The 15,031-nt window shown below is 41.8% G+C and overlaps 1 protein-coding gene across 7 annotated transcripts in view; it reads right to left on the bottom strand.

Moving 5' to 3' along the window:
• Positions 1–2,054: 2,054 nt before the first annotated feature.
• Positions 2,055–15,031, bottom strand: part of NSF (N-ethylmaleimide sensitive factor, vesicle fusing ATPase) — a 171,584-nt gene continuing 158,607 nt past the window's right edge. For 3 of the 7 annotated variants that reach the window (XM_017871609.1, XM_017871610.1, XM_017871608.1), the window contains 4 exons: positions 9,799–9,933; positions 8,171–8,284; positions 4,158–4,213; positions 3,926–4,028 (listed from right to left, as the gene is read on the bottom strand). In XM_017871609.1, the coding sequence (XP_017727098.1) occupies positions 3,932–4,028; positions 4,158–4,213; positions 8,171–8,284; positions 9,799–9,933 (402 nt within the window). In that variant the 3' untranslated portion in view covers positions 3,926–3,931. Of the gene's footprint in view, positions 3,733–3,782; positions 4,029–4,157; positions 4,214–8,170; positions 8,285–9,798; positions 9,934–15,031 lie in introns of those variants that run through there. The other 4 variants (XM_017871611.1, XM_017871606.1, XM_017871607.1 and 1 more) reach the window with 3 other exon arrangements.

Raw genomic sequence — 15,031 nt, forward strand, 5'->3', positions numbered from 1 at the left:
GCTGGAGTGCAGTGGTATGATCTTGGTTCACTGCAACCTCTACCTCCCAGGTTCAAGCAATTCTCCTGCCTCAGCCTCCCAAGTAGCTGAGATTACAGGCATGAGCCACCACGCCCGGCTAATTGTGTATTTTTAATAGAGATGGGGTTTCACCATGTTGGTCAGGCTGGCATCGAACTCCTGACCTCAGGTGATCTTCCTGCCTCGGCCTCCCAAAGCACTGGGATTACAGGTGTGAGACACCGCGCCCGGCTGCCCCCAGTCACTTCTTTTTTTTTTTTTTTTTTTTTTTTGAGACGGAGTCTCGCTCTGTCGCCCAGGCTGGAGTGCAGTGGCCAGATATCAGCTCACTGCAAGCTCCGCCCCTGGGTTTACGCCATTCTCCTGCCTCAGCCTCCCAAGTAGCTGGGACTACAGGTGCCCACCACCTCGCCCGGCTAGTTTTTTGTATTTTTTAGTAGAGATGGGGTTTCACCGTATTGGCCAGGATGGTCTCGATCTCCTGACCTCATGATCCGCCCGTGTAATCCCAGCCTCCCAAAGTGCTGGGATTACAGGCTTGAGCCACCGCGCCCGGCCTCCCAGTCACTTCTTTAAAGAGGCTATGGACCAAGTTGTCAGGCAAGGAAAATGAAATCCTGCTTTCACCTTCTGTGTTTGGGCTGGGGTGGTTGTTTATAGCTGACTCACTGTTTCAACAAGTCTGTTGATCAGGATTTGATTTTTGTACACACTTCACTCTACTCCATGATTTTGTGACTTGTTGCTGAAACTTTTAAAGGGGAGGCTGCAATTTTAGGATATGAAAAGACAGCCTTAAAGTAAAACACATTTCCGACTTTAAGCACAATTATGCAATTTTCTGTGTGACACTGAAAAAAAAAATGTCCCAGTGAAGATGTACAAATTTAGAAAGAATAAAATAACCTCCTCTTTTGAGGTTTTGATCTCAAAAACATCTTCTGACAAAAAAATAGCCAGTTAACAATTCGCCATAGATGAAGAAACCTAAGGCAGCAGCTAGCTGGTCTCCTTTGCTTCTTCACAGGCCATTCTGTAATCTCATGCGCTCTGCTCTACAGCACTGGCTTTGAAGAATATTTGGGCAGCTTCAAGAACCCGCCTTCTCAAGGCTATGCAGGGACCAGGTCGGCCTCAGGGTCCTCCTCCCAGGAGCTCCCGTTGTGGAAGTTCTTGAAGCTGGCCTCTTCCCCACAGGGCCTTGTGGATTTTCTGAGCTGCCTCCTGTCCTAACCTGAGCCAATGCTAAGGATCAAGGTTTAGGAGGCTAAGAGATCTAATAGCTCAGAAAAATGTAAAAAACTATGGAGGATACAAAAATGAACCATGTGAAGCAATCTTACTGAGAGCCTTTAAGTTCCTTGGTTTGTACATTTCACAGAAAGGAGTAGCTCTAATTGAGCGACAACTCTTATTACTAACCTTGTTTGTGGCTTAGGTACCTGAGTTTTTTCTTTTTCCTGAGACAAAGTATTGCTCTGTTACCCAGGCTGAGTGCAAATGGCATGATCTCGGCTCACTGCAACCTACAGTATCAGAAAAAGTTAATATATAACCATCTTTATGCTTTATACTTATCTTACTAAAAAAAAAAAAAAAAAATGCCTGGCACGGTGGCTCATGCCTGTAATCCAAGAACAGGGAGGCTGAGGCGGGCGGATCACTTGAGGTCAGGAGTTCAAGACCAGTCTGGCCAACATGGTGAAAACCCATCTCTACTAAAAATGCAAAAAACAGCTGGGTGTGGTGGCACATGCCTGTAATCCCAGCTACTCTGGTTCTGCCTCCAGGTTCAAGTGATTCTCCTGCCTCAGCCTCCTGAGTAGCTGGTATAATATAATATACAATATAGTATATAATATACTAAGGAAAGTAACTCTACTTTCTAAATAATTAAGAGATTTTTAAAATAAAAATCATCCCTCACATTATGCTACTTGTAACAAAACAAGGAGAGGTTTCTTTCCTGAGCCCCCCTCCTTCTTCCTCCATTCCTGTCAGCTGTCCATGTGGTTCTATATGAAACACTGGTCTACAGAACATTTTCAAGTATATTTACTCTTTATTGCATTCCTTCATTTGCATTAAACAATATTTATATTTTTCAATATAGTTTTGGACAAAACACAAAGACATTAAGCTCATTTAACAAGAGACATAAGTTAACACAATGTGTGCTGCTTTCATGAGGAGGCAAGAGGCAAGATCTTAGAGGAATCCAGGATACTGGCCACCAGGAATCACAGGAGCTCACAATACAATCCACTTCTTTAAAAGCCACAAAATAAGCTAGGGAAGAAAACGCAAAACAAAGAAGATATAACATACAAGTCTCCAAGTAAAGTATATAAATAGCAAGATTTGGAGATGATTTGCTTTCTCACATGGGGACAAATGACAGAAGAGCCACACCCAAGTGCCACTGTGGCCACAAGCCTCATGGGTGGCATGTGGTGTAAGCACCTTAGGATGGCTTCTAATCGCTTGTCCTTGCATTTTAAGCAGCAATGGGGAGAGAGAGGCACGCTCCATGAGTCTCATCACCAAATATGACCTAATTAAATTCCTGCTAAGTCAGTCAGTGATAAGACAGGTCGCCCTCAAAAGGACTCAATGGGTGCTTCCTTTTGGAAGAAGTGTGTGGAGGGTGAAGGAAATGTGTTCAATGTGTTGGAACGGACAATAAAGCACTGAGGGAGAGGGCTAGAAAACGATGGATTTTTCTGGAGAATAGTGTTTTATTTAGACACTAGATAGTACAGATGAATTAAAATAAAGGATAAATTCTAAGTAAGTCATTAAGCTAAGGAAAAAGCAGTGATACTAATAAGCCTTAATATTATATTAAGGAATTGACCCACTTGGAGTTGGACACTAATTAGTGCCAAGAGGTTTGTAAATTACTTTAATAACTCCTTTCTGTTTGGGGTGTATGCTTTTCCATACCTGTTTTTCACATGTTTTTAACAACATCTACTAAGTGGTAATAATTAGCATATCTCTTACCACAGAGCAAATCAGTTATACTAAGGGGAAGTCACAACCAACACGGTAGTCATCTGACGTTCTATTAAGAAAGATCTTCTGACTGCAACTTGAAAACATCTCTGACAATGATTGAGAACAGCATTTTAGACATCCAATGCCTTGTTTCTTCAGGCAAAGAGAATAACCAGTCTTGTGGGAGACCTTTAACCAAATACCCAGTGACCTTTAGTGTTAGCTCAGGACAGCTGTCAGAGGATCTCTGGCCCACGCCTCAATTTACTAAGCCAGGTTTGGATGTAGAAAGTCTGCCTTCTAATCGGCTAATTGTTGTCATGCAACATTCATTACACTGACTGAGAGTTTTCAGGGGTGATGTGCTAGTAGAGAGCCTGAAACGTGTAGTGTCCACAAGTACTGGATGGTTCCCACACAGAGGGACTGAGCAAGAAGGAATCACTTTAGCCTGCATGGGAAGGTAAGCGCAGCATTCTAAACCAAATTTACACCTTCCACAAGACACTAAGCTATCTCAGTATGCATAAGGAAGGGGGTTTTATTGCACTAATCATGCAGAGTGAGCACGTGTTGAAGGTAGAGAACGTTCCACTTAGTCCAGTATCTTGAGTAAGACAGTGAAGATCCCAGGCCATCTTCACCTTGGTCACTTCCCTTGGTCACTGTGGGTTTCAAATAGTTCATTTTCAATCAAAATCAAGGGGGCTACTGCAAAAGAAATACCAAAACACAAAAAACCAGATGAGGGTCTGTAAAAAACTATCAAAAAAAAAAAAAAAGTCACTAAAAGCTTCTTAATGGTTATCCTACATTTCCCACTATGCATTTGCTATTAGATGAGCACTTCACAAAAGAAAATGGTCACATCTCCATGCATGTAAAAGCAGGTTCTGATAGATATGTACCATTAAGTTTTTCCTGCATTGTGACAAGGAAGTTTTGCGAAGCAGGACAGGGAGAGCAAACCAACAGTACAACCAACTTCCTTGCTTGGTCTCTCGGACCTACAACACAGCGAAGAATTCAAATAAATGGAAACAAACTTATCTAGGAAAGCAACTCTTACAATAGGCACAGGGATTTAACAGGGTGGTAAGTTTGGTTGATGGCCATTAAATGTTGTGTGTACTTACGCTCCTTCTTCTCTTAAGAGGGCCAAGAATTTTCTCACACGGTATTCAGGATCCATCTAAATACATCAGAAGAAATGAAGATGGGTTAATGGTACCTTCTAACAACTCTGCACTTGCTTCATGCCAAGGCAATGTTCGGTTTCACACTTCATCAATGCTCCACTAGGTCACTGAAGTGACCTAGATGTGACCAGGTAGGTGTTACCTGCTCCTTGACCAGCATTCTTACACAAAGCAGATCACATCATTTGGAGGAAGTGAATGGGGTTTTCCAGAACCACGTACACTGGGTTCCAAAAGACCCAAGTCCACTGGCCATCATAGGCACTTAGGCCAGGCGTGCCCTGTGCTGGTACCTGTGAAGCATCGCTGTGAGACTGGACAGGGCCATTCATCAGGGTTCAAATGACACCCAATTCATCTGTTGAAGGTATAAAAGTCTACTAAAGTCATAGCAAAGTAGAAGATACCAAGTTGAGGTTAATTCAACAACTAAAAAATAGCTTATTAACTCTACATAATCAACAATATAGCTTTTCTTAGCTTCAGTATCCGTCATATAGTTTCTTCTTTGTAGTAACAAAGTTGTGCTAAAACTAAAAAAATGAAGAGTACTGCTGATTCCTGAAATAATCTCTAGATGAATCTGGGTCTCCTGTCATGAGTCTAAGAAAAAATGGTGCAACTTTTGTTTCGGGTGCTTGGTTCAGGTGGTTATTACTAACCACCTATACTGGTTTTCATTTTCTATTCATATTTATACTAACTTGTTAAATATACTTTATTCTCGTAGGCCCACAGGAGATACGAAGTTATCTAGAAAACAATCATTAAAAACATCTTTAATTCCTGAAGATGAATTTTCATTGTAAGAAACACACCTAACTTTTAAAATATGTTTCAGAGCAGGAGTCTGTTTCCCAAGAGGGAACTCCCTGCCCTCCGGGAATAACTTTCAAATGCTCAGTGCAGCTGTGGGTAGATGTGCAATTGGACTCCCCCTCCAACCACGGATTTTTTTTTTTTTTTTTTTTTTTTTTTTTTAAGATTTCTTCTATCTCAGAAAACACTGAACAGAAGTTTCAAATGTATCAAAGGTAAGAGGTCAGACTACAAAGGACTAAGAAAAGTGTGAATAGCTAACAAAAGAAACATTTTCCTCTTTGGGAAGAGAATTACATATGAATCAATTGTCAAGTTCTTAAAAAAAAAAAAAAGGAACTGGCTGAAGCACAGTTGTAGTTGGTACTTGCAGTTCTTTGCCCATTAAATATATTTAATATATGTGAGCAACAACTTACTGACTTGCCTGTAGCTATGGAATTAAAAGTCAGGAGAAAGGGAGGAAAAAAGTAATCTAGATAAATGACTTTATTCCCTCAGGTGACATCCAGTCAGAGCAGATCCTCAGCTCTGTGCAAGTTTTAACAGAATCGCGTGTAGTGAACAGAGAGGTAACATGACTTATATTCTGCAAAACTACATGCCTCTTCACTTAGGCTCAGCCTCTCTAAGGCAGATCTAAAGAGAATTCACTCAGCTGCACGAAATCCATTTGACATGAAGGGGTTCAAACTCAGAGGCCTATGAAATGTCAGTCGCTGCAGATTAGGCCTGAGTGCCCCACTCTCACTCTCTACCCCACATGCATAAGAAGCATTAACTTGATCACTGACCTGCAGGCATCAAAGGAAGGGAAAGGGATGAGGGCTGGGGAAAAAAATCCACATAGTTTCTTCTATGCAATTATTGAAAAAAAAATTAAACTGAAACTTTAAAAAAAAAAAAAGAGCTGACAATCTGACAGATTTATCTTTTTTTCAAAGAAAGAGCCAATACACCTGTATTTGCACCTTTACCAAGAATAAGTCTAAACAAAGTGGTTAGTCTGTAACTTTAATTTATGGTTCATAATGGAAAATAAATTAATTGACTTATAAATAGTCCATCTGAAAGCTTAGTAGATTAGATTAGATTTCTGAAAGCCACAAAAATTTTATTTTCAGATACATTTACCAGAAAAGATTAAAAAGCATTCACTTCATGTTTCCAATGTGTTATTGGTCTAAGAGCCTATTTCAGATGTAACTGAAACAGAAACTTCACCTCTGGCACTCACTGCCCATACTAGCAGAATGGCAGGACCATCAGTAAGTAACACATGATGCCTAGAATACAGTCACTCTGCCCACCTAGGACCAGAATGAATTTATAGTTATTCGTCCAACAAAAGTTTACTGGCCGGGTGCAGTGGCTCACGCCTGTAATCCCAGCACTTTGGGAAGCTGAGGTGGGCAGATCACCTGAGGTCAGGAGATCAAGACCAGCTTGGCCAACATGGTGAAGCCCATCTCTACTAAAAATACAAAAAATTAGCTGGGCGTGATGATGGGCGCCTGTAATCCCAGCTACTCAGGAGGCTGAGGCAGGAGAATCCCTTGAACCCAGGAGGTGGAAGTTGCAGTGAGCCGAGATCACACCACTGCACTCAAGCCTGGGCAACAGAATGAGACTGTCTCAAAAGAAAAAAAAAAAAAGAAGTTACTGAGGGCCAGGCATGGTGGTGCATGCCTGTAATCCCAGCACTCTGGGAGGCTGAGGCAGATGGATCACTTGAGCTCAGGAGTTCAACACCAGCATGGGCAACATAGTGAACCACGTCTCTACAAAAAAATACAAAAATTAGTTGAGTATGGTAGCACATGCTGGTAGTCCCAGCTTGGGAGGCTGAGATAGGAGGATTGCTTGAGCCTGGGAGGTCAAAACTGCAGTAAGCCGTGATCATGGCACTGTATTTCAGCCTGGGAGACAGAGCGAGACACTGTCTCAGAATAATAATAATAATAATAATAATAATAATAGTAATAAAAGTTTACTAAGCACCCTCATATGTGTTGGCTCTGTTCCAGGGACTTTGGACTCAACAGTAAGAGCCAAGGTCTCTGAATTCATAGGGCTTGATAGGGAGATACTTATCAGCTAACTAGTATGTCAGATAAGGACAAGAAGATACAGGATGGGAATATGGAAGGGTGGAGTTCTAAAAAGAGGAAAGGTAAGTTGCCAGGAGATATGAGAAAGTCCCAAAGAAGTTTCATCTGTCTTTGCGCAGGCAGCAGCCTGGGGCTTAGTTTTCTTCATGATTCTGGATGCTTCAACTCTACAGTAGTTTGCATGAAATTTCTTTTTTTTTTTTTGTTTTTTTTTGAGACTCGAGCTCTCACTCGTTGCCCGGCTGGAGCTGCAGTGGCCTGCATCTCAGCTCATGCAAGCTCTCCGCCTCCCGGGTTTACGCATTCTCCTCGCGCTCAGCCTCCCCGAGTAGCTGGGACTACAGGCGCCCGCGCACCTCACCCGGCCTAGCTTTTGTATTTTTTAGTAGGAGACGGGTTGTCACCATGTTAGCCAGGATGGGTCTCGATCTTCATGATCCTCGTGGAGGCCCGGCCCTCTCGCCTCCCAAATCCGCTGGGATTACAGGCCCGGCCTGCATGAAATTTCTAGGAGCCCAGCCAGGGACAAATATACAGATCCCAGGTCTAGACTGCACAACTTAATTAACTTGTCCCTTAAAACAGTCTCCCAGACACCATTTGGTATATGTGCGGTCGCCTACTGACTTGAGGTGCAACACCATCCCTTCTCCATCAATATCAATAACCTGGCGAAGTGATCTTGGATAATTCACTGACAGCCTGTGGCACACACAGTATCCTCATCTCCAAAATGAGGGGGCAGCAGAATAATTGCTCTCTGAAGTCTTTTCTAGTTCTAAGATCTAGTGGCTCCCTAAATTAAAACTAACTTTATAATCTTTCCTTCCATTTTTGAATTTTAAGAAGTTGAAAAGTATTGATAAGTGGTCAATCTCAGAAGCAGGCTACCAAATTAAGTTTGGAAATAATATAAGAAAATCAAAACTTTAAAACCCTTGGCAAAGGAAATACTGGACCCTCTTGGTGTGTCCTGAAGCTTTGTTCTGTCTGAGTCATACGGAGAAGGAAGTCCCTTACCTGTAAGGACATCTCGATCAACATGAGTAACTTCTTGATTCCTATCCAGACCTTCTTCCCTTTGACTTGCTGAGAAATTGTGGTGCGTTCCTTATCCTTGAAGTTGCCCAAAAGCTACAAAAACAATAAACAATAATCAAAGCACTTTTACAGTGAACACATCAACACTGGTTAATTCTATTTACCTTTAAAAGAAGAGTGATAAGAATTACCTAACTGTTCAAGTTGATAGAATTGTCTTCTACTTTAAAATCCAGTCTGACCTTCCTAAACCCATTAGGTGCAATCATGAAAGTGAAAACTGGTATCCTAAACCCCATTTTCTTATGGACCTCCATATAACTTATATTTGCTGGGAAAAAAATAGCTCCAATCCATAATAAATATAAATTAAAAATTTTAACATTCTTTTCTAGGAACAATCTGTATGTGTCAAAGCACACTACCTTTAATTCTCTTACCTAGTTCCTGCACAAAACCTGCCTACATGGGTAACCTCAAACATTTATCATATAGATACGTTTCTATTTTGTTGGGGGCCTTGAGGACTTTAAGAAGCTTTACTGACTCTACCACTGCTGAACAAAATGAAGAATATTCTTTAAAATGACTTTGTCATTTTCAAAAAATTAAGAAAACATTTCTATTTCTAAACTTGTTAATAAAGTTCCTTTTACTTCTGTAGTTTTTGACATTTCTAAGGCTTTAATCATCGTTCCAATTTATTAAATGCAAGGAAATGTGCTAAAAGCCATTATGAATGGTTAATTTTTCTATACAGTGATTACCTTACCCCCACACTGCCACCCATTCAAGTTTCTGGTCCAAGTAATCTATATACATCACTCATGCTGGATACAGAGCAATTAATTCCTGGCAGTTTGTAGCTGCCTACATTGAGGAATGGGAAATTAATTCACTGTCATGTATACTCATCTTTCTCCTCTAATTCCTGAAAACAACTGGAGGTTCAGGTTGAGTATCCCTAATCCAAAAATCTGAAATCTAAAATGCTCCAAAATCGGAAACTTTTTGAGTGCCAACATGACATTCAAAGGAAATGCTCACTGAAGCATTTCAGATTTCCAGATTAGAGATGCTCAACCTAAATATAATGCAGTATTCCAAAATCTGAAAAAATCTGAAATCTGAAACACTTCTGGTCCTAGGCATTTTTTGTTGTTAGACAGAGTCTTGCTCTCTCGCCCAGACTGGAGTGCAGTGGCACAATCTTGGCTCACTGCAAGCTCCGCCTCCCAGGTTCAAGCAATTCTCCTGCTTCAGCCTCCTGAGTAGCTGGGACTACAGGCGCCCGCCACCATGCCCGGCTTATTTTTGTATTTTTAGTAGAGACAGGGTTTCACCATGTTGGCCAGGCTGGTCTCGAACTTCTGACCTCAAGTGATCCACCTGCCCTGGCCTCCCAAAGTGCTGGGATTACAGGCATGAGCCACCGTGCCTGGCCTAGTCCCAGGCATTTTGGATAAGGGATACACAACCTGTAATATCCCCGGGCCCCATGTTCTGGATTAGCATAAAAACGAAACACCAGGTATAATGTGGTACCACTTATTTCAGCCTCAATTCCTTTCTTATAAACAGTGTGCAATCCATTGACTCATTTTCACCTCCAAAGCTTCCAACAGCTGCTCTCCTGTGGCAATGTTGGGCACGTGGATGGTGGTGCTGAAAGCATTAAGCATTTCCATCTCCTGAAGGACATCTTTGCGGCTAGTGGTCCCAATGATAAGAAGCTTGCGGCCCTGATCATAGGGAGAAAATGTGTTAAAATGTACATAAGACTAATTAGGAAACTAGAGTAAGCTTGAACACAATTTGCAAAAGCCATTTATTTAATCTTGCAAATGCAAATGACTGGCAAAAGAGAAGAAAACAATTCAGGATTTTCCTGAAAATCCTGAAAAAAGGTACCAACATGATTCAGAAAGTGGCAACATGTGAACAGCTCCTTCTCATTCACATGAATAAAACAAGGGATTAGTAAATCAGGAAGATACACAAACCAAATGGAAAGATACTGACATGTACGTATGTAATTCCTTCCTTAGAGCCAACATGGCACATGTATGGTGGGAAATGGGGAAAAAAGATGAAATGAATAAAAAGTATGTGGCGCTGGCTTTACAAGGCTTTAGTACACTTTTCAGAAGGAACAGGGTAATAATAGTTTACATTTATGCAACACTGAACTGTAAAAGGCATGGGCTAAAGTGCTTTCCATAATTGTCACATTTAATATTTTTCATTTTTACTTTTAACCCTGAAATATTAAAAAAAAAAAAAGTTTAAAAACTATGCCAGGCTTATGCTACCATTCTCAGTTCCCTTTCTTCAAAGGCAACCATTTTCAATTCTCTTAGCTTTTCTCCTTATATTTACTTCCTTATCTTTAAATAATAAGGTTACATTACTAGTTTTAGATTTCTGTTTTCAGCTTTATGTTTTTTTTTTTTTTGAGATGGAGTCTCGCTCTGCTGCCCAGGCTGGAGTGCAGTGGTGCGATCTTGGCTCACTGCAAGCTCGGCCTCCCGGGTTCACGCCATTCTCCCGCCTCAGCCTCCCAAGTAGCTGGGACCACAGGCGCCCGCCACCACACCCAGCTAATTTTTTGTATTTTTTTTAGTAGAGATGGGGTTTCACCATGTTAGCCAGGATGGTCTCCATCTCCTGACCTCATGATCTGCCCACCTCGGCCTCCCAAAGTGCTGGGATTACAGGCGTGAGCCACCGTGCCTGGCCCGTTTTCAGCTTTAAATTCCTACCATAGAAGATGAGGATTTGTTATTAATTTTGCACTACCCCCCTCCCCCACCACATGCCCCTTTTTACGTCTTTCCAATATAGTTATTTCAGTCTTTAGTTAAATCTATATTCAGTATTTATTATGTTTATACAAATGTGGTTTACAGTTAGGCCACGCAGAGTACTATTAAATTTTCCTTTCTTGGACAACATTTTGTTTTACTGGAGTTAATTGCCTTTTTCCCCTTCGCTTAGTTTACCAGGTGCTTACCACAAGTTTGTCTCTAAACACAATCACAAGTCTCCTTTCAGTATATTCAAACACATTACATAGTTTAAAGTTGTGTTCTTGAAGAAATTCCCCTCCAGGAGTCCTCTGTGTTCACAGTTCAATCTGAAGTGGTGACTCTCTAGGCCTGGGGCACTGCTGAAGTTCTGGAGCTTTCCTCTCTCCTCTGTTAGATTCCCTGTATCCTAGCCTTCCTTTTCCTCATCTATCCCCTTGTCTGTGCTGCATATACCCAAAAGCTTCCTGAGAAAGAGTGAGAGGGAGGTAAAATTTTATTTTTTTTTGAGACGGAGTCTCGCTCTGTCGCCCAGGCTGGAGTGCAGTGGCCGGATCTCAGCTCACCGCAAGCTCCGCCTCCCGGGTTTACACCATTCTCCTGCCTCAGCCTCCTGAGTAGCTGGGACTCCAGGCGCCCGCCACCTCGCCCTGCTAGTTTTTTGTATTTTTTAGTAGAGAACGGGGTTTCACTGGGTTAGCCAGGATGGTTTCGATCTCCTGACCTCGTGATCCGCCCGTCTCGGCCTTCCAAAGTGCTGGGATTACAGGCTTGAGCCACTGCGCCCAGCCGGTAAAATTTTAAAGACCTTGCATGTCTGGAAATACCTTTATTCTAGCCTTAATATTGTATCCTTTGTCTTAATAGTTTGTCTAGTTGTAAAAAATAAGGTTAGAAGCTGGGTGCGCTGGCTCATGCCTGTGATTCCAATGCTGTGGGAGGCCGCGGCAGGTGATCACCTGAGGTCAGGAGTTTGAGACCAGCCTGACCAACATGGTGAAACCCCATCTCTACTAAAAATACAAAATTAGCTGTCCTGTAATCCCAGCTACTTGGGAGGCTGAGGTAGGAGAATGCTTGAACTCAAGAATCAGAGGTTGCAGTGAGCCGAGATCACACCATTGCACTCCAGCCTGGGCAACAAGAACGAAACTATCTCAAAAAATAAATAAATAAAAAGGTTAGAAATAATTTTTTTTTGCAATTTTGAAGGCACTGAAGGCTAAAAGACAAATGCTATCTGATCTTTGATCTTTTGTTTCTAACCTTTTTAATACAAAACTTTCAGAATCTTTTCTTCATCCCTATGTTCTGCAATTTGAAAACTACATATCCTAAGATGGTTCTTTCTATACTCATTTTGTTGGCACTAGATACCTTCTTTCTAAACTGGAAATTCCAATCATTTAATTCTAGGAAATATGTCTCCTGGAGACTTCCTCCCATTCATTTTCTCTGTATCACCCACTGGGAACCTCTTAGTTGGATATTGATCCTCTAGGACTAATCTTCTAATTTTCTTATTTTTTTACTCTTAGTTTTTATTTCTTTCTCTTTCTAATACTTTTCAGGTTAGTATCAACTTTGTCTTCCAACCTTTAAACTAACTTATTTTTCAGTTCTAAGAGCTCTTCTTGTTTTCTGAATGTTTTCTTTTTAAATTGCATCCTGTGCAATTAAAATACAATATCTTGTTTTAAATCTCTGAGGCCAGTGGCTCACACCTGTAATCCTAGCACTTTGGGAGGCCCAGATGGACAGATCGCTTGAGTCCAGGAATTTGAGACCTGTATGGGTAACATGGTGAAACCTCGTCTTGACAAAAATACCAAAATTAGCCAGGTGTGGTGGCAAATGCCTGTAGTCCCAGCTACTTGGGAGCCTGAGGTGAGAAGATTGCTTGAGCCCAGGAGGCTGAGGCTGGAGTGAGCCGAGATGGCACCACTGCACTCCTGCCTGGGTGACAAAGTGAGACTCCATCTCAAAAAACAAACCTGTGAATATTATAGAATGCAAAAATGATGTTTTCTTCTGTTCTTTGTTTTGTCTGTTTCCTATGACTTGCCCCCTTTTCCAATTTGTTTACAGGAGGCTTTCCTGAAAGTGTCTGGTGATTGCTGGATAGCTATTCATATTTAAGAGCTAAACTATGGGCCGGGCGCAGTGGCTCACACCTGTAATCCCAGCACTTCGGGAGGCCGAGGCGGGCAGATCACAAGGTCAGGAGATGGAGACCGTCCTGGCTAACAGGGTGAAACCCCGTCTCTACTAAAAATACAAAAAAAATTAGCCAGGCATGGTGGCAGGCGCCTATAGTCCCAGCTACTCGAGAGGCTGAGGCAGCAGAACGGCGTGAACCCAGTGAGCCAAGATCGTGCCACTGCACTCCGGCTTGGGCGACAGAGTGAGACTCTGTCTCAAAAAAAAAAAAAAAAAGAAAAAAAAAAACGAGCTAAACTATGACTGGAAATTCTGTGTCCAGGAGCTTCACTATAGGATGATTAGGTAAGACTTGGCTGACTACTGGGGATCCCTCAAAGGTCAGTATGTGTACATTCTTCCCAGAGAAGAATCTTCCAGTCTCCTTCCCAAAGAGTATAAAGCCTCGTTGCCAGCATACTGGAGTCAACAGGGTAATGTTTCTGGGTATCTCGCCATTTAATAGGGAGAACTCCGCTTAATCCTCTTTTGCAGTATGGCATCTCTCCAGATCAGTCTCTCAATTAATGTTCATTATACTCACGAAAATGCAGTACTAGTACTATCCCCTTACTATCCCCATTTTACTGACGAAGCTATTGAGTCTCACAGATGTAAGTCATTTGTGTTCAAGGTCAAATAACCAATACATGATGGAGCCAAGACTGGAAACCGGATCCAGACCCAAATCATATACTGCCTCTCTTTACAAAGAAAAACACATTACTAAAAAAGTTTACTTGGAAAATGGAAGAGGAATGAGTTTTAAACTTATGTCACTAGATTTATAATATACACTCAGTCCATAGATAAGTCTTCAGTAAAGACTAATCATTGAACTTATACACAGATCTTAGAAATTCAGAATATTAAAATAAATGTGCTATCGGGAAAAGATTTTAAGAAACCAAAACAATTTCAATTTGGGTTTGGTAAACATTATACCACTACTGTCAATAAGACACGTCAGCCTTTCTCAATGTTACTCATTGTTTTTATCCACCTGCTGTGCCAAGAATGGGCAATGTACCACCACAAGCCAATGCAGATCAAAGGAACAAAGCTGAGACCCTCTGGTACAATTAGCCATTAGCTTAACAGATGACTGTGCAAAGAATATGAGATAGAAGTACACCTGTGAGTATTCAGATTAAAGGGCAATCATTATTATTATTTCAGGAACCAAGTAGGCAAAAATCAAATGCTTATTATCAGACATTTACCAAGTTCCTAGATGAATATGCAACAGACCTTTCACAGAAAGACAGATACAAAAGAGATAATTGAGATAATTAAAACAATATGGAGGCGGGCGCCGGTGGCTCAAGCTGTAATCCAGCACTTTGGCGGGAGGCGAGACGCGCGGGATCACGAGGTCAGGAGACATCGAGACTCCTCGGCTAACCGGGTGAAACCCCGTTCTACTAGAACACCATACGGAGCCTAGCTGGGCGCGTGCGCGCGCTGTCCTGCGCCAGCTATTCCTGTTTCTACTCTGGAGCGCTGAGGCAGGACGACATGGGCGTGACACTGGAGAGGCGGAGGGCTTGCAGTCGAGCCTGAGATCCAGCCACTGCACTCCCAGCCGGGCGACAGAGCAAGCACTCTGTCCAAAAGAAAAAAAAAAAAAAAAAAAAAAAAAAAAAAACAATATGGAAAGGTGGAGGTATTACACACAAGGATGTCAGGTAGAGGGAAGAAACACGTGGCAGAGAAAGCTTTTTCTGGAGGAGATGATACATGAGTTGAGTCTTAAGGAATGAGTAGGTTGATTAGGAAGATGAAGGGGAAGGACATTCTAAGACAGAGGAACAGAAATACGTAAGTCCAAGGG

Source organism: Rhinopithecus bieti, unplaced genomic scaffold (assembly GCF_001698545.2).
Source record: "Rhinopithecus bieti isolate Rb0 unplaced genomic scaffold, ASM169854v2 scaffold_6904, whole genome shotgun sequence".
Lineage (NCBI taxonomy): Eukaryota > Metazoa > Chordata > Mammalia > Primates > Cercopithecidae > Rhinopithecus > Rhinopithecus bieti.